The 21,162-nt window shown below is 45.0% G+C and overlaps 1 protein-coding gene across 1 annotated transcript in view; it reads left to right on the top strand.

Moving 5' to 3' along the window:
• sash1a (SAM and SH3 domain containing 1a) overlaps positions 1–21,162 on the top strand; it is a 131,594-nt gene that overhangs the window by 100,265 nt on the left and 10,167 nt on the right. The window contains 4 exon segments of the mRNA XM_078405532.1: positions 9,837–10,049; positions 12,430–12,580; positions 16,136–16,279; positions 20,157–20,195. Coding sequence (XP_078261658.1) covers positions 9,837–10,049; positions 12,430–12,580; positions 16,136–16,279; positions 20,157–20,195 — 547 coding nt within the window.

A 21,162-nucleotide genomic window follows, 5' to 3' on the forward strand; every position in this document is an offset into this window, starting at 1 on the left:
CAGATGCATGGCAGATGCAGTATAATGTGGATAAATGTGAGGTTATTCGCTTTGGTGGCAAGAACAAGAAGGCAGATTATTATCTGAATGGTGTCGGATTAGGAAAAAGGGAAGTGCAACGAGACCTGGGTGTCCTTTTACATAAGACACTGAAAGTAAGATTGCAGGTACAGCAAGCAGTGAAGAAAGCAAATGGTATGTTGGCCTTTATAGTGAGAGGGTTTGAGTGTCAGAGCAAGCAGGTGCTACTGCAGTTGCACAGGGCCGAGGTGAGACCACACCTGGAATTGTGTGTGCAGTTTTGGTCTAATTTGAGGAAGGACATTCTTGCTAATGAGGGAGTGCAGCATAAATTCACCAGCTTAATTCCTGGGATGGTGGAACTGACATATGAAAAAGTGGATCGACTGGGCTTATATTCAATGGAATTTAGAAGGATGAGAGGGGATTGGACAGGCTAGATGCAGGAAAAACGTTTCCCATGTTGGGGGAGTCCAGAACCTGGAGTCACAATTTTTTTTAAAAGGGGTAGGCCATTTAGGACTGATGTGGAAAAACATTTTCACCCAGAGAGTTGTGAATCTGTGGAATTCTCTGCCACAGAAGGCAATGGAGGCCAATTCACTGCATGTTTTCAAGAGAGAGTTAGATATAGCTCGTAGGGCTAACGGGATCAGGGGATACAGGGAGAAAGCAGGAACGGGGTACTGATTTTGGATGATCAACCATGAACATATTGAATGGCGGTGCTGGCTTGAAGTGCCGAATGGCTTACTCGTGCACCTATTTTCTACGTTTCTACCACACAAGGCATTTGAGACAAGATTCTGAGATGCGTTTAAGAAGAAAGTGCATGAGGCATAAAGGTTATCTTGAAATAGGAATGGGAGGAAACTTGTAGAGAATCTAAATATTAGCATGCACAATTTGAAGTGAATAACTGATTCTGTGATGCTCTTCACCATAAGAAGCACAAGCAGCACTTCTGTCGACAATAGTGGAGAATAGTGATACAGCTGCTACCTCACAGTACAGTGACGGGTTCAAGTCTGACCTCTGGTGCTGTCTGTGCAGAGTTTGCATGTCTTCACTGCCTTGGTGCTCCGCTCACAAATGACAACACAAACATACAGTTGGGATCAGTGGTAGAATCCAGGGGGAGCTGATGTGAATGTGGGGAGATTCAGGTGGGATCAGTGTGTAGTCAAATGGGTTCGATGGTCAGAGGAGTTGTGGTGGGCCAGAGGGTCTGTTCCATGTTGCATGACACTTATGACACAAAACATTCAGCTCCACATCACCCAGTCAAGGATTATGTAACTCCATTTCGAATTTTTTTAAGCATAGACTAGTAATACTTTGGTGTAGTTCATAATTTCTAGGAGCAGAATTAGGCCATTTGGCCCGTCAAGTCTACTCCGGCATTCAATCATGACTGATCTATCTTTCCCTCTCAACCCCATTCTCCTGCCTTCGCCCCATAACCCCTGACATCCGTACCCTTACACCCTGTAATGGAGAGGGGATACAAATCATAGAATCTCACAGGTTTACAACAACCCTCTGTAACCCAGAACTAACTTGCTGTTCCCTTTCTGATAAAGATCACAGACCTGAAACGTTAATGTTATTTCTCTCGATGCTGCCAGACCTGCTGAGCTTTACCAACATCTGTTGTTTTTAATGCTGGAGCTGAAACAATTACTTTCTCCACATCCTTGTGTAGTTTTCTTTCCAAAGAGTTCTTTGTAAAAGGTGTTTTGGTTTCTGCTTCTGTGCAGTGCATTCTTAGATCACCAAGGGAAATAACTTCTCCTCACCAATGTGTTCAAAAACTCCACCTACTTTGGAGCTCCTTTGTCACATCTCCCTTGATGAAACTAAATCAGTCAGGGGTGCTCAGATTTCTCCTCGTACATTCAGGTTATCCCTGGTACAGCCTCACTGTATCTCCCCTTTATCCTCTCGTTCCTCTTTACATTCTTCACACGGCAAGGAACGCAAGCTGCACAGCGTTTTCCAACCACAGCCCAATTAAACATTTGCAGCATTTACTTTAATTCATAGTGTGTAGGAAAGAAAGGCAGATGATGGTTTAAACCGAAGATAGATACAACTGAAGATAGATACAGTCTGAAGAATGGTCTCAACCCGAAACGTCACCCATTCCTTCTCTCCAGAGAGGCTGCCTGTCCCGCTGAGTTACTCCACCTTTTTGTGTCTACCACGTGTTCTTTGTACTGTTTTTACATTACATTTGGCGGCACAGTGGGGCGGCTGGTCGGCCTCATAGTGGCACCTCACAACGCCAAAGACCCAGGTTGGATCCTGACTACAAGTGCTGTCTCTGTGGAGTTTGTACATTCTCCCTGTAACTGCGTGGGTGTTTTTCTGGATGCACCGGTTTCCTCCCACATTCCAAAGTTTGTAGATTAATTGGCTTCTGTAAATTGCCTCTAGTGTACACGATGCGAATGTGGGATAACATAGCATTAGTGTGTGGATGATCAATAGTCGGCGTGGACTTGGTGGGCAGAAGGGCCTGGCTTCACATTGTATCTGTAAATCAGAGTAAACATTATCCATAACCTGGCACATTCACCTTAACATTTCCCTATTCTTCATTTGATGCCCTCCTCATTCTACATCTGAAAGATACCACCCCACATTTCTCTGCATTAAATTTGTTCTCACATCATCTTGTCCTTTGTGCTAATCTGTGGTTTGATATAAATGTAAGATTGGCCCTAGTGTGCGTGGAGCAGTGTTGATGTGCGAGAATTGCTGGTCAGCAGTGACTGGCACAGCGGTAGAGTTCCTGCCTCACAACGTTTACAGCGCTGGAGATCACGGTTGGATCCCGACTACGGGTGCTGTCTGAATGGAGTTTGCCCGTTCTCCCCTTGACCGTGTGGGTTTTCTCTGAAATCTTCGGTTTCCTCCCACACTCCAAAGGCGTACAGGTTTGGAGGTTGATTGGCTTGGTGTAAATTATCCACAGTGTTGATGTGCGGGGATCGCCGGTCGGTGGGGCAAATGGCCTGTTTCTGCACTGTATCTCTAAACTAAACTGTGTTGTAAAGGTGCTTGCAGTTCTTTCAGTGGGCAGCACAGCTAGCCTCACAGCGCCAACAACCCGAGTTTGATCTCCACTGCTGACAGTGTGGAGTTTGCACATTTTCCCTGTGACCATGTGGGTTTACCCTGGGTGCCCCAGTTTCAACCTCACCCCCAAGACATGCAGATTGGTGGATTAATTGACCGCTGTCACTTGGCTCCTGTGTGCACCTGAGTGGTAGAATCTGGGGAAGGTTGATGGGACTATGAGGAGAACACATTACCAGAACAGTTGGTGGGATTGTTCTGAGAGTTGACCTCCATTCAGTTCAGTTTAGTTTATTGTCACGTGTACCGAGGTACAGTGAAAGGCTTTTGTTGCATGCTAACCAGTCAGAGGAAAGACAATACATGATTACAATCAAGCCATTTACAGTGTATAGATACATGATAATGGAATAATGTTTCGTTCATTTGTGGAATTCTCTGCCACAGAAGGCAGTGGAGGCCAAATCACTGGATGAATTTAAAAGAGTTAGATAGAGCTTTTGGGGCTAGCGGAATCGAGGGTTATGGGGAGAAGGCAGGCACGGGTTGCTGATTGTTGGTAAGCAGCCATGATCACAATGAATGGCGGTGCCGGCTCGAAGGGCCAAATGGCCTCCTGCACCTAAAATACTAATCAAAGATAGTCCGAGGGTCACCAATGAGGGAGATAGTAGTTCAGGGACTGCACTCCAATGGACTGAAATGGCCTCTGTCTAAGTGAAATAGAATATGGTCATCTTTGTCATTAACTGCAGCTGTTTTAACATCACAGGCAAAGTTTAACAACAGCTCCTGCCGCATCACTTATTTTTTTTGTTTATATGTCTTGAGGTGGACCAGCACTGACCCCTGTAGGTGGACCAGTGTAAAGTTACTGTAGATCAACGAGCAAGACTTTATCTAGTACAGAATAGGTGCAAGAGAATATGTTGTAGCCTCAAGAGCTTGTTTCACCTTGCCGCACAGTGCCACAGATCCAGATTTGATCGGCTGCTGTCTGTGTGGAATTTGTACATTCTCCCCGTGACCATGTGGATTTTCTCTGGGTGCTCCGGTTCTCTCCCACATCCCAAAGATATGCATATCTGTCGGTTAATTGACCTCTGTAAAATTGCCCTGGTATGGAGTGGATGGGAAAGTGAGATAATATAGAACTAATGTGAACAGCCGATCAATGGTAGCATGAACTCGGTGGGCCGAAGGGCCTCTTCCCATGCTGTATTTCTAAAGTAAAATAAAATAAATAACTCATCTTCCTTGTAAGTTCAATTTCTTACTTGACTTCCAAATACTTGATTCTATATGTGTCCAATATTCTCATTTAGAATATGTACAGTTATTCACAGCTTCCCAGACAGAATTTCAAATGTTTATGACTCATTTGGAAAGAAGTTTCTTCTCATCTTCCTCAAAAATGGTCAATGGAGACATAATTGTAGACTTTCCAACCAAAAGGTTCTTAACAACTGCGCAGAAAATGTACCTCAAAATCTTTCAATTAAATCACTTCCCATTTTCCCCAAACATCACTTTTTACACACCCTGCACTGACTGCTATCTTTGTAGGATGTGTAACTTGAACATCATATGTCAGATTTATGCAGAAGATGGGCACAAAGTTCTGGAATAACTCAGCGGGACAGGCAGCATCTCTGGATTTAGATTTATGCAGAATAAGCAAACCTAGTCATAGCCGCTGGGAGATGAAACCTTGACATTGATATCAACTTGCTCATACCCTAATTTGAGCATGTTTGGAAAACTCAGAAGCTTTTTTTAGAGATACAGTACGGAAACAGGCCCTTAGGCCCACTGAGTCTGTGATCCACACACGCTAACACTATCCTACACACGAGGGACAATTCACAGTTTTTCCAAGCCAATTAACGTGCAAACCTGTAGGTCTTTGGAGAGTGGGAGGAAACCGGAGCACAAGGAGAAAACCCACGCATGTGACAGGGAGAAGGTACAAACTCCGTACTGACAGCAACTGTGGTCAGTATCGAACCTGGGTCTCTGGTGCTGTAGAGCAGCAACATTACCGTCGTGCCACCGTGCGGCCTTTGGTGCAGTTAGCAATGGGAAAATTACCCACATCCCTGCTTTGTACTCTTCACTTATAACAGTATAACAGTATAACAGAGCTTTATTTGTCATTCGGTACCGAGGTACCGAACGAAACTACATAGCAGTCATACAAAAAAAGAACACAAGACACATAACCCCAACACAAACGTCCATCACAGTGACTCCAAACACCTCCTCACTGTGATGGAGGCAAGAAAACTTCCACTCTCTTCCTCATGCCCACGGACAGACAGCTCGTCCCCGACCGACCCGCACAGTCCCCGCAAGGGGATGGAAGTCCCCGCGGCCGAATCGCACCGGGTGCTGAAACGTCTCGCGGCCGAGCCGGGCGATGAAAAGTCCCGCGACCAAGCCTTGCGCAGCTAAGTCCCGTGGCCGAGCCGCACCGGGCGATGTTAAGTCCCGCGGCCAAGCCGCACCAGCGATGAAAAGTCCCGCGGCCGAGCCGCACCGGGCGATGTTAGGCCCCGCAGCCGAGCTGCACCAGCGGCCGAGCCGCACCAGCGATGTAAAGTCCCGCGGCCAAGCCGCACCGGGCGATGAAAAGTCCCGCGGCCGAGCCGCACCGGGCTCTGTTAAGTCCAGCGGCCAAGCCGCACCGGGTGATGTAAAGTCCAGCGGCCAAGCCGCACCGGGCGATGTAAAGTCCAGCGGCCGAGCCGCACCGGGCGATGTTAGGCCCCGCAGCCGAGCCGCACCCCGCACCGTGAGGAAGAGAAAAGTTTCCCCCACCACCCTCTCACCCACACCACCACCCCCCACACATACACAACCAAAAAAAATACAAAAACCATCCCAACACCGACACACAACAAAAAAAAAAGGAAAAAGGACGAACAGACTGCTAGCGAGCCGCAACCGTTAGGCGCCGCCACTTGTGTGCATTGATGATCAATAGCGAGAGGATTGGTTTTTGGAAAGAGCTGTTTGCTCGTTGGAGAACCTGTCACAGTTTCTGAAGGCTGCAAGGAATGTGGTGGTGGGTAGTAAAATTGTGGCTGAAATTCTGACTGGCAAGAGATTCAGGTGACCCTGCAGCATTGGCTCTGTTTCTCTTCCCACAGATGCAGCCTGACCTGTTAAGTATTTCCTGCAATTTCTGTTTTTATTTTAGAGTGGCATCTGCACTTTTTTTTCTTGATTTTAACTCACTTTGGCTACAGTTCCTCTGAACTTCATCAAGACGAGAACATGGAGAGAGTTTACAGAGTGGGGTTGCCTTTGGTGGGAGGAGGGGGAGGGGGAGGGGGGGGGAGAGGGACCCTCATCGGGAGCCCCTGTCCTCAATGGGTTTACTGGGAGCTGTTCTCTCCAGGGCACCTCTACAAGCAGCAATGCATGAGGAACTCCATTTCTCCATGCAGGGGATGATAAAATGTGCAACCACAGAGCAGAGCTAGAACCACTTTGCCCGTGATACTGAGGATGATCTGAACAACTTGTTCTGTGTCTCCAGCTTTAACTTTGTGCTCAGAGAAGTCATTTTGCACAACATCAGCGGGTGATGGACGTTAGAGGGTCTTTTTCTCAGGCAAACCAAATTCATCTCCCCCTCCTTTTAGTTTAGTTTAGAGATACAGCGCGGAAACAGGCCCTTCGACCCACCGAGTCCGCGCCGACCAGCGATCCCCGCACACTAACTCTATCCTATACACACTAGGAACAATTTACAATGATCCCAGGCCAATTAGCCTACAAACTTGTATGCCTTTAGAGTGTGGGAGGAAACTGAAGCACCCGGAGAAAACCCACGCGGTCATGGGGAGAACGTACAAACTCTGTACAGACAGCACCCGTAGTCAGGATCAAAGCCGGATCTCTGGCGCTGTAAGGCAGCAACCCTACCGCTGCGCCACCGTGCCGCCCACAAGATCGGTGACCGTGATCATAATCGGCCTGTCCTGCAGGAGAGAAGAAGTATGTGATGACTGTTGGCTGTTTTGTTGGTGTGTCTCCCACAGTTGTTTGGCCTGAGGTGCTGAGCTGTGTGGGTGTGGTAAATGTGTCAAGCTGTGACATGTCTCAAGAGAGTTTCGAGGAGTGCTGTTTAATAGGAATTGTTCACAGCTGACTGATGTGTGTTGCCTGCACCCATTTACAAAGTCTGCCCAGTAGTTTTGATGAGGCGTTGCAGTCAATGCCTTTATTGAGTTGGAGTGCATGTGTGATCTCATTAAAGTTATTGCAGCTCTGTGTCCACATCCTGTGGCCTGACTCATCACATTCACATATGCGCCTCCCTTCAAAGCCTCCTCACTCTGCTTGTGAAGAAATCTCCTCCCTCCATCCTGGACTACTTGCTCATCAAGCTCTCCAAGAATTCAGTCGACTGCCCCCCCCCCCACAAATTTCATGCGGCGTGCGATAAACTGTGGAATATCTTGCTCCACCATTTACAGCATCAGTATCATAGTTTTCCAAACAAAACATTGCACAATAATACCTTGGATCCAGGAGAGCAGAGACTCAATAGTACACAAAAATAAAAGAAAAACTGCAGGTGCTGTAAATCTCAAATAAAAACAGAAGGTGGAAGCTCTCAGAAGGTCAGGCGGCATCTGCGGAAAGAGAACGGTTAATGTTTCCGGTCGAGGACCCTTCTTCAGGACTGAGCAGGAGCAATATTACATCATTAAACAGCCCTTTTGGTTCAAGTAATGGGAAAATCAATTTGATAGATGATGAGAGGACTTGGAATTCTGGTAGAGGAAAGGTGGAACAATCACGAAAGGCGTTAAACATTTCAACGTTTAACCATCGGAGACTAACTTGAGCTGGTACTAGACACTCACAACAATTGGCCCCAGAGTCATGCACTCTCTTGTTGCTGGAATCACATGACTGAAGTTGCAGCATGAATTTTGTGTCCGTCCTGCACTGGGTCACGTGGATGTGAGCTGGAAGTGAAATGTGAACCCAGCATCCATCTCCAGCACTAAACATTTTAGCAACCTCAGCACAGCTCAGTTTCCCATCAACTTTGTATTGTGAGCAAACTTGAATAAATTATACTGTCCTTAATATAGAATGAAAATAGCTGATGTCCTTGTGCTAATCCCTTTGGCATCCCACAAGTAACAGCCTTTGAAACTCTGTTTTATCTTTTATTCCTGCTCTTTTATTTCCTGTAGCAAATCCACTTTCCATTCTCATTAGGGTTGGCAATCACCACACATTAATGTATGCAATTGAGGCAATTCCAAATTAATGCATTCGTCTTTTTAACTGCTTAGTGGTAAAAAAAACCAATTAATAGTTTTCCAAACGAAACATTGCACAATAACTTAGATCCAGGAGAGCAGAGACTCAAAGGTGCATGACAATTAAAGAAAAAGGGCTGGTGCTGTAAATCTCAAATAAAAACAGAAAATGGTGGAAGCTCTCAGAAGGTCAGGCAGCATCTGCAGAAAGAACAGTTAATGTTTCAGGTCTTGAGCCCTTCTTCAGGCCCGAGAAGGAGTGATATTACATCATTAAACAGTCCCTTGGTTCAAGTAATAGGAAAATCAATCTGACAGATGATGAGACAACTTGGAATTTGGGTCGAGGGAAAGGTGGAACAATCACAAAAGGTTTTTGCTCCCTTTATGTTTCCTGGGATTTCTGGATCCACTTGTGCTCGACCTTTCAGTCCCTCAAGTTCCTACCAGTTTGGGAAGCTGTCAAGCGTAAGCTCCCTCTGGGATGTGCGGGTGTGAACATTCTCGGAAGGAGCATCTTCTTCTCTGTTCTCATCTGTGCAATGGAATTTTATACACGTGATGATAAAGAGGTGTTCACCATCACTCCACTTCACTGCAATTGTTCAGTGTGCTCCACGCCTCTGCACGACAAGTGTACGGAAGTATCACGTGCACATCTGCAGTGACCTAAAACGCACCAGAAGTTTGGACAACCCTGTGCTAGTTCCTTTGTAACCACAGTGCTATCTGTTGTTATGTCTATATAACGCAGAAGGCGGTCATTGTGCCCACACCGGTTCGCAGAACAATCCCACTCCCTACTAAATTTTCCTAAAACTCCCACCTCTGCAGTCAAGGTTTGAGTCATAGAGTCTTACAGCGTGGAAACAGGCCCTTCGGCCCAACGCCCACACTGGCCAACATGTTCCATCTACACTAGTCCAACCTGCCTGCGTTTGACCCATATCCATTTAAACCTATCCTATTCATGTACCTGTCCAAATGTTTCTTAAGCATTGCGATAGTACCTGTCTCAACTACCACCTCCAGCAGCCCGTTTCATACACCCACCACCCTTTGTGTGAAAAAGTTACCCTTCAGGTTCCCTTAAAATCCTTCCCCCTTCACCTTAAACCTATGTCCTCTAGTTCTCAATTCCCCTACTCTGGCCAAGAGACTGCATCTACCCTATCTATTCTCTCATGCTTTTATACACCTCTAGATGAACAGATTCTTCGTTAGTAAGGGTGTCAAGGGCGATAGGGAGAAGACAAGGGAATGGGGTTGAGAGGGAAATTTCGATCAGCCACGATTGAATAGTGGAGTACACTTGATGGACTAAATGACCTAATTCTGTTCCTCGGACTTACGAACATGAACATTGTAAGTGCAATCCCTGCATTTGCTGATATTACTTTTACATTTAACAGAAGATAACAAACTTGTTGACCTGTTTTGTAGAAGGGTGACGTTATTGACATAATCAGCAAGCCCCCCGGAGGAACGTGGATGGGTCTGCTGAACAATAAAGTTGGAACGTTTAAGTTCATCTACATGGATGTCGTGAATGATGAAGTGGAAAAACCCAAAAGACCAAGGAGGAGGAGGAGACGGGGATGCAAACAGCCCAAACCCCAATCTGTTCAGGAGTTGCTCCAGCGATTTGATCTGGAGGTTGGTGTCATAACATTCTTTAGCTGTCGCTTTATTGAATGAGTCCAAACTTTTTGAGTAAAGAAGGTTGAATCCATTCAAGAGAAATCAACATTAGACAGTAAAATGGTGAAGCCAGGAACTGCAGATGTTGGAATCTTGATCAAAACACACAAAGTGCTGGAGTAACTCAGTGGGTCAGGCACCATCTCTGGAGGACATATGTAGGTGACGTTTTAGCTCGGGACACTTCTTCAGACTGAAATGCTGCCCGACCCACTGAGTTACTCCAACACTTTGTGTTTTGCTCCATATAAGACAGTAATTCCCTTGTGATCAGTAGCAGCCAATTGATCGCTCAATACCACAGCAATGAGGCACAAATCACATCAATAGAAGAAATGCTTCATTCAGTTAAAGGTTTAGTTTATTTAATGTCACATGTGCCGTGGTACAGTGACAAGCTTTTGTTGCGTGCTAATTAGCGAAGGACCTTATGAAATATGACTTGAATTCCTATTCAAATAAGATAGAAATTCCTGAATATTTTGAAGCTAGGGTCCTGGGACATTTAGTACTCAGTCTTGTCCAGTTGGATCTATGCCCTGTTCATTTCCAAACCTCCAAAAATGTTTCCTCTTGAATTATGTCATTGATATCCTTTTAAAAGTAGCTGAATCTGCTTTCACGGCTGCTTCAGGCCATAGATTCCAGGTGTGAAACAACTCGCTGGGCCATAAATAGTCCCCATGTCATCTCTGATTCTGTGCCTGAAATCTAATCTGGAACCCTTTTTACTCTGGATGTTTTCTGCGATCGCAGTGGCACAGCGCAAGACACCTGGGTCTAATCCCGAGTACGGGTGCTGTCTGTACGGAGTTAGTACGTTATCCTTGTGACCGTGTGGGTTTTCTCCGGGTGCTCTGGTTTCCTCCCACACTCCAAAGAGGTACAGATTTGTAGGTTAATTGGATTCAGTAAAATTTCAAATTGTCCCTAGTGTGTGGAACAGTGCTTGTATACGAGGTGATCGCTGGTCAGCATGGACTCAGTGGGTCAAAGGGCCTGTTTCTGCACTGTATCTCTAAAGTCTAAAGTCTAAATAAAGAAGTCCATTCTCATAAATCTCCTCTGGGCACCCATTAAGATTTTGTCATCTTTCTATAACTGTGGTTTCTAGAATAGCAAGCAGTTCTTGAGCTGTCCGAAGAGCATTTTGGTCAATTTGATGCATCTTACTTTTTATGCTGTACAAAAAATACAAGGATCTCTCGCCTTTTTGTCTTTGTCCATCATAGTCATTTTCCAGAAGAAAGTGAAAACATTTCAAACCTTCTTTACAAACGCATAACATCTTCTTCATATAATGGGAACTGTGTACTTGTTCTCCAAAATTCCTCTGTTCTACGATACTCCCCAGGACCCTACCATTCACTGTGAAGATCCTGCCCTGGTTTGACTTCCCAAAATACAACACCTCATACTTACCTGAATTAAAATCCATTTGCCTTTCCTCCGCCCTCTTACCCAACTGATTGAGATCCTACTGTAATTCTTGATAACCAACCATCTTTACTGTTTACAGTACCACCTATTTTAGTGTCAGCTGCAAACTTTCTAATCATGTCTTGTACATTCTCATCCAAACTGTTTATAGAAATGATCAATAGCAATGGGCTCCAGCATCAATTCCCAAGGCACACCATTAGTCACAGGCCTCCAGTCCAAAAAAACAACCTTCCACATTCATCCTCTTCTTTCTACCATCAAGCCGATTCTGTATCGAGTTAGTTGGCTCTCCCTGGATCCCATGCAATTCATGTTTTTCAAACCAGCCTACCATGTGGAACCTTGCCTCTATCGCTTCCTTTAGCAGCTCGTTCCATATAACCATCAACCTTTGTGTGAAAACCCTATCCCTTAACTTCTTTTAAATCTTTTTCCGACCAGGTTAAACCTATGCCCTCCAGTTTTAGACTCCTCTACTCAGGGGGAAAAAGACTTTGACTATCTATCTATGCTCCTCGATATCCCATTAACCTCTCGAAGGTCATCCCTCAGCCCCCTTTGCTTCAGGGAAACCTATCCCAGCCTATCAAATCTCTCCTCGTAACATGTCCTCCAGTCCCTGCAGCGTCCTTTCCTGCACCCCCTCTAACTTAGTTATTATCATTCCATCACGTGGCTCAGTCAAGTTAGCCGAACAGAGTTTTCCTTTGGGGAATTTGTGCTGGGTTCCATTCATTAACACAGATTTTTATCCCTCTATTTTCGGACTCTCCTGCGGGAAGGAGATGCAGTCGGGCCCCCTACTGTGTATGTAATGAGGAGGGCCTCTGACCTGTTGTCCCACGGCCGCTCCCTCCTCTCTGTCACTTTGTTGTGTTTGTTCTGTTTCCAGCAACACATGCCAACTCTTTTGTTGAACGGCTATGAGGACCTGGACACGTTAAAGCTGCTGCAGGAGGAGGACTTGGACGAACTGAACATTCTGGAACCAGAGCAGAGGTCCCAGCTACTGCTGGCTGTCGAACTCCTGCTTGACTATGACAGTAAGCCCAGCATCTTTGTTTGCGGTAATGCAGTCGCTCGGTTTTTGTTGCATCTACAGATAATACATAGAACGTAGAACAGTACAGCACAAGAAACATAGACATAGAAACATAGAAAATAGGTGCATTCGGCCCTTCGAGCCAGCACCGCCATTCATTGTGATCACGGCTGATCATCCACGATCAGTAACCCGTGCCCAACTTCTCCCCATATCATTAGACAATAGACAATAGGTGCAGGAGGAGGCCATTCAGCCCTTCGAGCCAGCACCGCCATTCAATGCGATCATGGCTGATCACTCTCAATCAGTACCCCGTTCCTGCCTTCTCCCCATACCCCCTCACTCCGCTATCCTTAAGAGCTCTATCCAGCTCTCTCTTGAAAGCATCCAACGAACTGGCCTCCACTGCCTTCTGAGGCAGAGAATTCCACACCTTCACCACTCTCTGACTGAAAAAGTTCTTCCTCATCTCCGTTCTAAATGGCCTACCCCTTATTCTTAAACTGTGGCCCCTTGTTCTGGACTCCCCCAACATTGGGAACATGTTTCCTGCCTCTAATGTGTCCAATCCCCTAATTATCTTATATGTTTCAATAAGATCCCCCCTCATCCTTCTAAATTCCAGTGTATACAAGCCCAATCGCTCCAGCCTTTCAACATACGACAGTCCCGCCATTCCGGGAATTAACCTAGTGAACCTACGCTGCACGCCCTCCATAGCAAGAATATCCTTCCTCAAATTTGGAGACCAAAACTGCACACAGTACTCCAGGTGCGGTCTCACCAGGGCCCGGTACAACTTGATTCCATTAGCCCCTAGAGCTCTATCTAACTCTCTCTTAAATTTATCCAGTGATTTGGCCTCCACTGCCCTCTGTGGCAGAGAATTCCACAAATTCACAACTCTCTGGGTGAAAAAGTTCCTTCTCACCTCAGTTTTAAATGGCCTCCCCTTTATTCTAAGACTGTGCCTGTGGCCCCTGGTTCTGGACTCGCCCAACATTGGGAACATTTTTCCTGCATCTAGCTTGTCCAGTCCTTTTATAATTTTATATGTCTCCTCTCATCCTTCTAAACTCCAGTGAATACAAGCCTCGTCTTTTCGATCTTTCCTCATATGACAGTCCCGCCATCCCAGGGATCAATCTCGTGAACCTACGCTGCACTGCCTCAATTACAAGGATGTCCTTCCTCAAATTAGGAGACCAAAACTGTACACAATACTCCAGATGTGGTCTTACCAGGGCCCTATACAACTGCAGAAGAACCTCTTTACTCCTATACTGAAATCCTCTCGTTATGAAGGCCAACATGCCATTAGTTTTCTTCACTGCCTGCTGTACCAGCACGCCAACTTTCAGTGACTGGTGTACAACAAGGACACCCAGGTCTCGCTGCACTTCCCCCTTACCTAACCTAACACCATTGAGATAATAATCTGCCTCCTTTGGCAGATTAAGAACACGCCCTTTGGCCCACAATGTCCACACTGAACATGAAGCCAAGACCATCTCTTATCTACCTGTGTGTAATCCACAACCCTCCATTCCATGCCCATCCAAAAGCCTCTTCAACGCCACTATCGCATCTGCCTCGACCAGGCAGCTCGTTCCAGGCTCTCACCACCCACCACATGTAATCGAAAGAAAGATATCTTTGGATGTTTGGTAATGTTGTAACCTTCAGTTACAGGGAGGGAGTATTCTCAGAATATTGCTGTTAAATCCTATTCCATGGAACAGGTGGCTTGTCGGCATTGTGCCCCCAATCTCTTCTCCCGTCAGGTTCACTGTCCTTTACTCTCCATCTATTCATTTTAACTTAGTTTAGTTCAGAGATACAGCATGGAAACAGGCCCATCGGCCCACCAAATCCACGCCAACCAGCGATCCCCGCACATTAACACTACCTGACACATAAGAGATATTTTTAAATTTACACCAAGCCAATTAATCCATAAACTTATATGTCTTTGGAGTATGGGAAGAACCGAAGGGTGGTGAATCTGTGGAACTCTTTGCAACAGATGGCCGTGGAGGCCAAGTCAGTGGATATTTTTAAGGCGGAGATAGATAGATTCTTGATTGATACGGGTGTCAGAGGTTATGGGGAGAAGGCAGAAGAATAGGGTTAAGAGGGAGAGATAGATCAGCCATGATTGAATGGCAGAGTAGTATTGACGGGCCAAATGGCCTAATCCTACTCCTATTCCTTGTGACCTTACCTTGGAGAAAACCCACGCGGGTCACACGGAGAACGTACAAACTCCACACAACCACCCATAGTCAGGATCGAACCCGGGTCTCTGGTGCTGTAAGGCAGTAGCTCTACCGCTATGTTACCATGCCGCCCTTCAAATGATTTATTCAGTTATTTAAATTATTTTTCCCAAATGACCCATCGACAAAATAAAAATCTCTGCCCATTTTGTCTTTGCTTTTGATTTTGACTTTGTCTATTCTTGGAATAGCAAGGCATTGTTGCAGTCATATTGATTGTACAGATTTCCATAGATTATGCTCTGAGGAAACAGGCCATTTAAAAAAATAAATATTTATTCAAGGGATGTGGGCTTTGCATCATTTACCTTGTCCTGCCCCCTGACATCAGTCTGAAGAAGGGTCTCGACCCGAAACGTCACCCATTCCTTCTCTCCTGAGATGCTGCCTAACCTGCTGAGTTACTCCAGCATTTTGTGAAATAAATACCTTCTTGAAGGGAAACCTTCTCGAACCACTGCAGTTCTGAAGGAGTGGAGACATTCACTCTGCTATTATGGAGAGAGTTCTAGGATTTTGACCCAGTGGCAGTGAAGCAACTGCAATATATTTTCACATCAGCATAGTGTGTGACTGGGACTGCAAAAGGCAACAGAAAATGCTGGAGCTACTCAGCGGGTCAGACTGCACCTGTGGACAGGTGGAGGTAATGTTAAAGCAATGACCTTTTAACAGAATAAGTGTAGTTCTGATAAAGTCACCAACCTGAAACATGAACACTTATTCTCCTTCCTGAGATGCTGCCTGACCTTCAGTGCATCTTCAATATATTTTGTTTATTAGCTCTGTTTAATCCTAATTTTCTTTGAGATTTTTGCAATTTGTTTAATTTACGTTCGCGTGCTCTCAATATAATTTTTTCCCCCGAAAGTGTGACTTTATTTATGTTACATTTATTGTATATTGACATTTTCTGTATGCATTGTACCATCAATTAAATACATTCTCCTACAATGTGTCTACACCAATCGTGTTTTCTCCTGAAACAAGGTACCAGGGACATGTTTAAGAGGTTATTACACTTCTTGAGTAGTACGGGTGTCAGGGGTTATGGGGAGAAGGCAGGAGAATGGGGTTAGGAAGGAGATAGATCAGCCATGATTGAATGGCGGGGTAGACTTGATGGGCTGAATGGCCTAATTCTGCTCCGATTATTTATGACAGAACCCAGGCCCTCAACATCAATGGTGGCAGGGTCTTAAACTGGGCTCCTTCCCCCATGGCAGTGGCTGTGCTATCAACACTAATTGTCATTTGATGTTTCCTCTCCACAGGTAACAGTGATAAGGATCTGGTGGTTGAATGCGCCCCCCAGGAAGCTTTGTCTCACTATTCCAGTAAGAATGGCGGCTCAGGCCAGCAGAAACATTCTGCGTGGGACTCTGGTTGCTTCGAGGAGAGTGGATTTCCTGACAACGGTAGGGGCAGCACCGGGCAAATGCTTTCCCATGCACACACACATTCTCAAGCCTGTTTTGAGCACTCAGTTTCAGTTTAGTTTATTGTCACGTGTACCGAGGTACAGTGAAAAGCTTTTGTTATGCGTTAACCAGTCAGCGGAAAGACACGAGTACAATCGAGCTATTTACAGTGTATGCATGATATGGGAATAACGTTTGGTGCAAGGTAATGTCTGATCGAAGATAGTCCGAGGGTCACAAATGAGGTAGACAGTAGTTCAGGACTGCTCTCTAGTTGTGGTAGAACTATTCAGTTTAGTGTTTAGATGTAGTTTAGTGTTCCCGTGCAACACTGAGATAGTGTTCCAGTGTCGGTGGTAACATCTTTCAGGGTGTGACGTTAAATCAAGTTCATAAGCTCATAAATTGTAGAAGCAGAATTGGGTCATTCGGCCCATCAAGTCTACTCTGCCATTCAATCATGGCCGATCTATCTTTCCCTCACAACTCTATTCTCCTGCCTTCTCTCCATAACCTCTGACATCTGTACTAATCAAGAATCTATCAATCTCCACCTTAAAAATATCCATTGACTTGGCCTCCACAGCCTTCTGTGGCAATAAATTCCACAGATTCATCACCCTCTGACTAAAGAAATACCTCCTCATCTCTGTTCTAAAGGTACGGGCTTTTATTCTGAGGCTATGACCTCTGGTCCCAGACTCTCCCACTAGTGGAAACATCCTCTCCACATCCACTCAATCCAGGCCTTTCACTATTTGGCAAGTTTCAGTGAGGTTCCCTCTCCTAAAAGGATGATGGACCTCTAGGGATTCCCTCCAAGAAGAAAGGATCCTTCTAAAACCAAGACCATCTACTGCCTCAGATCCTGTCAAGAAACTTTAAAAATGTGGACAAAAGTTCTCCCTGGTGACCTGGCTGATCTATTATTCCTTGGCTAACCTTGCTGAAATAGGATATATGGCCATTATCAGATTACTGTTCCCTGTACACTGACTGCTTTGCCCCTCTATTACAATAGTAGCTACCCTTCAAAAGTAAATGAAAATTAAGAAAAACTGCAAACACTGGAAATCTGAAAGAAAACCAAAAATGCTGGACATATTCAGCAGGACAGGCGGTGTCTGTGGAGATGGAAACAGTTAATGTTTCAGGTCCCTGAAGATGTGGCTGTGAAAGATGCTGCAGAAATGAAATTACTTTCTTTCTCTACTGATGATCTTCAGAATCTATTCCATCTCTTGCCATTATTTTACCTATTATTTGGGTTATTTTTAGTTACATGTTGAGAATGCTGGCACCATCTATAAATTCCTTAGTGAATGTATCCAATTAGCCATGCGCCTACTGCAAACTTTAACAAGGGGAAAATTGATAGCGACATTGATGCTGAGCTTAGTTCGGACAAGCTTGACGCAAGGTCCAGACATTGCCAATTATTTCATTAAAAACACACACCCAACAGTATATCCAATGCATGCCTGCCCAATTTGTCAGCCTAGTAATCAGGTCAGTGATACCATCTAGAAATAAGTGAGTTGTTGATTGAGGCTACAACATGAAACTGTATTGCAGCTTCACATTATGATACCCTTCTATGATACATTAAGGGTCAGGGTACAGCCTTCTTTTGAAGGTATGTTTTGCTTATGCGATTTATAATTACAATGCCAATCCACATTGCAACGCCGATCTATGTAACAAGTTAGATGCGCAAAATAGCATGTGTTCAGAAACATAGAAAATAGGTGCATGAGAAGGCCATTCGGCCCTTTGACCTATTCAATATGATCATGGCTGATCATCGGAAATCAGTACCCCGTTCCTGCTTTTTCCCCATATCCCTTGATTCCTTTAGCCCTGAGAGCTAAACCTAACTCATTCTTGAAAACATCCAGTGAATTGGCCTCCACTGCCTTCTGTGGCAGAGAATTCCACAGATTCACAACTCTCTGGGTAAAAAAGTTTTTCCTCATCTCAGTCCTAAAGGGTCTACCCCTTATTCTTAAACTGTGACCCCTGGTTCTGGACTCCCCCAACATGGGGAACATTTTTCCTGCATCTAGCCTGTCGAATCCCTTAAGAATTTTATATGTTTCTATAAGATCCCCTCTCATCCTTCTAAATTGTTCCTTTGTGGATCAGTATTACAGCACATGTCCATTTTAGAATATTTGTTTATTCTCAAAATTAATGCACAGGGTAGAATTGGTTTAAGACACTTCAGGAGCTGATTGCTTGAGGTGAGCTGAGAGTGACTATCCATTGATATCACGGTAACATTTAACCGAGTATAGCATCTTGGAAATCTCTCTAATAGGTAGGGTAATATCTTGCACAAAGGAAGATGTTGGAGGTTATTGGTGGCCAATAATCCCCACCCCAGGATTTTACAGCACCATTAGTTCATTTTATAGCAGTGTCCATCTCCATTGGTTGCATGCATATCGATTGATTGAAAGATACAGCATGGTAACAGGCCCTTTGGCTCATCGAGTCCATGCCAAGCATCACCCGTTCACAATAATTATATGTTATTCCACTTTTGCATCCATTCCGTACACACCAGGGGCGATATATAGTAGGCAATACACTCGCACATCTTTAGGATGTAAGAGGAAACCGGAGTACCCAGAGGAAACACACACAGTGACAGGGGAGAATGTACAAACTCAAGGTCACTCAAGGTCAGGATCGAACCCTGGTCTCTGGTGCTGTGAGACAGTAACTCTACCAGCTGCACTACTGTGCTGGCCTAATGCAGATTACTACGTAGCATCTGTCAACATTGCACTGGAAATCCATATTGTAGCATTGGTCCACATTAGAATACATTTCCAAATCACATCACTGGATCATTTTACAGCATTGGTCCATATTACAGCACAAACTAATTTTACAACCTAGATTCATATAACACCACTGGATGATTCATGTAATAATTCTGCCGTGCACGCACATTACAGCACAGATTCATAAAACAAATGTTGATTTGCAACTATTATAGCAAACATTCCGAGTCTCTACAATTGAAAAAGTGAACTGTATTGACTATATGGGGATACAATTGGCGGTGGGGGGTGGGGAGAAATATTTTGCTACAAGCACAGAGGGTTTCTAGGATTTCTAACAGCTGATAGGTCCAATATTGGCTCACCTGTTCAAAGCAAAACAGCTGAGGCAGTGATGGCAACTGTATCTCGGTATGCATTGATTCCTTAATATGGATAGAATTTTTACACTTGTACTATGGTGTTTTTTTTCTTTCCCATTCCTGCTTTGGCTCATTAAAAGTCTTTTGATTCCTGTAAGCAATGTGATAAGAATAACAAGCAGGTAGCTGTGTTATGAACCTTGTCTCAAAAGGGTTGGCTCTTGCGAACTTCTGTCTCTTCAAAACAAGTCCTTGATGCGCCCCTGGAAAAAAGACTTCCCTTGGGCAGGGGGGCTTGGTTCATCTACTGTCCTAGGAGAACACTGCACCAATGGCGGCATGGTGGCGCAGCGGTAGAGCTGCTGCCTTACAGCGCCAAAAACCCGGGTTCGATCCTAACTATGGGTGCTTGTCTGTACGGAGTTTGTACGTTCTCCCCTTGACCTGCGTGGGTTTTCTCCAGGATCTCTAGTTTCCTCCTACTCTCCAATACATGATTAATTGGCTTGGTATAATTATAAATTGTCCCTCTTGTATATACTAGGATAGTGTTAGTCTGCGGGGATCACCAGTCATTGCGGACTTGGTGGGCCGATGGGCCTGTTTCTGCGCTGGATCACTAAACTAAACTAAAAAATGAGCTGGATCAATGTTTCAATTGATATGTTGCTGATTTCCTACCGCACTACGTTTCACTGACTTGTTTTATTTTGGATGCAGGAATGTACCTTGGAAAGGACAACCAGCCAACGGCAGAAGGTCAGTAGCTGTTGAGATCTGATCTGCAGACTGTTCAGAAACAGAGGCTCAGGCTATATAAGGTCAGAGAGTGTATTCCCCTCATTGCTGTCAGCAAAGAACTTCATCTGTTGCTTCCAGCCTGTCAAAGGCAAGGGGTGAGGATTTACGTTTAAATGAGTGAGTGAGTGAATGAAAATAATGGTCAGGGACAGTGTGGGTCACCAGTCTCTTGAGTCTTCTATGACATTCAGACAGATCCTGGTGAAACCTCAGCTCAGTTTCAATGTGCCCCCAAATAGCAGGAAGGCAAGTGACCAGATGATGGGCTTTTTATTACACTGGTGGAAGAGTAAGTTCAAACAACCTACAGGGAGATGGATCCACCTCATCTTCAACAAAAGGATCTTTTACATTCACTTCAGTAGTTAGAAACGGTCTTGGTTGAATAGCTCATCTCAAAAATAGCACTTGCAGTAGTGAAACCTATCAATTGGAGCTCATGCCTAGATTAAGTTTAGTTTAGTTTTTTAGTTGAGTTTTTTAGTAGAGAGAGCATGGAAACAGGCCCTTCGGCCCACTGGGTCCACACCGACCATCGATCGCCCGCTCGCACTAATTCTATGTTATCCCACTTTCTCATCCACTCCATACACACTAGGGAACAATTTACAGAGGCCAATTAACCTACAAACCCGTACATCTTTGGGATGTGGGAGGAAACCGGAGCACCGGAGGAAACACACGCAGTCACAGGGAGAACATGCAAACTCCACACAGATGGCGCCGAGGTCAGGATCGAACCTGTGTCGGGCGCTGTGAGGCAGCAGCTTTTCCTGCTGCGCCATTGAGCCGCCCCAGTGTGCTGAGTTCCCTTGAGTGGGACTTGCACGCACAAGCCACTGTTTCACAATAAGGCTGACATTACTGGTGGACTTTATCTATAATCTATATCTGGCACTAAACGTTATTCACTTTATCCTGCATC

Source organism: Rhinoraja longicauda, chromosome 9 (genome assembly GCF_053455715.1).
Source record: "Rhinoraja longicauda isolate Sanriku21f chromosome 9, sRhiLon1.1, whole genome shotgun sequence".
In the NCBI taxonomy this organism is placed as follows: domain Eukaryota; kingdom Metazoa; phylum Chordata; class Chondrichthyes; order Rajiformes; family Arhynchobatidae; genus Rhinoraja; species Rhinoraja longicauda.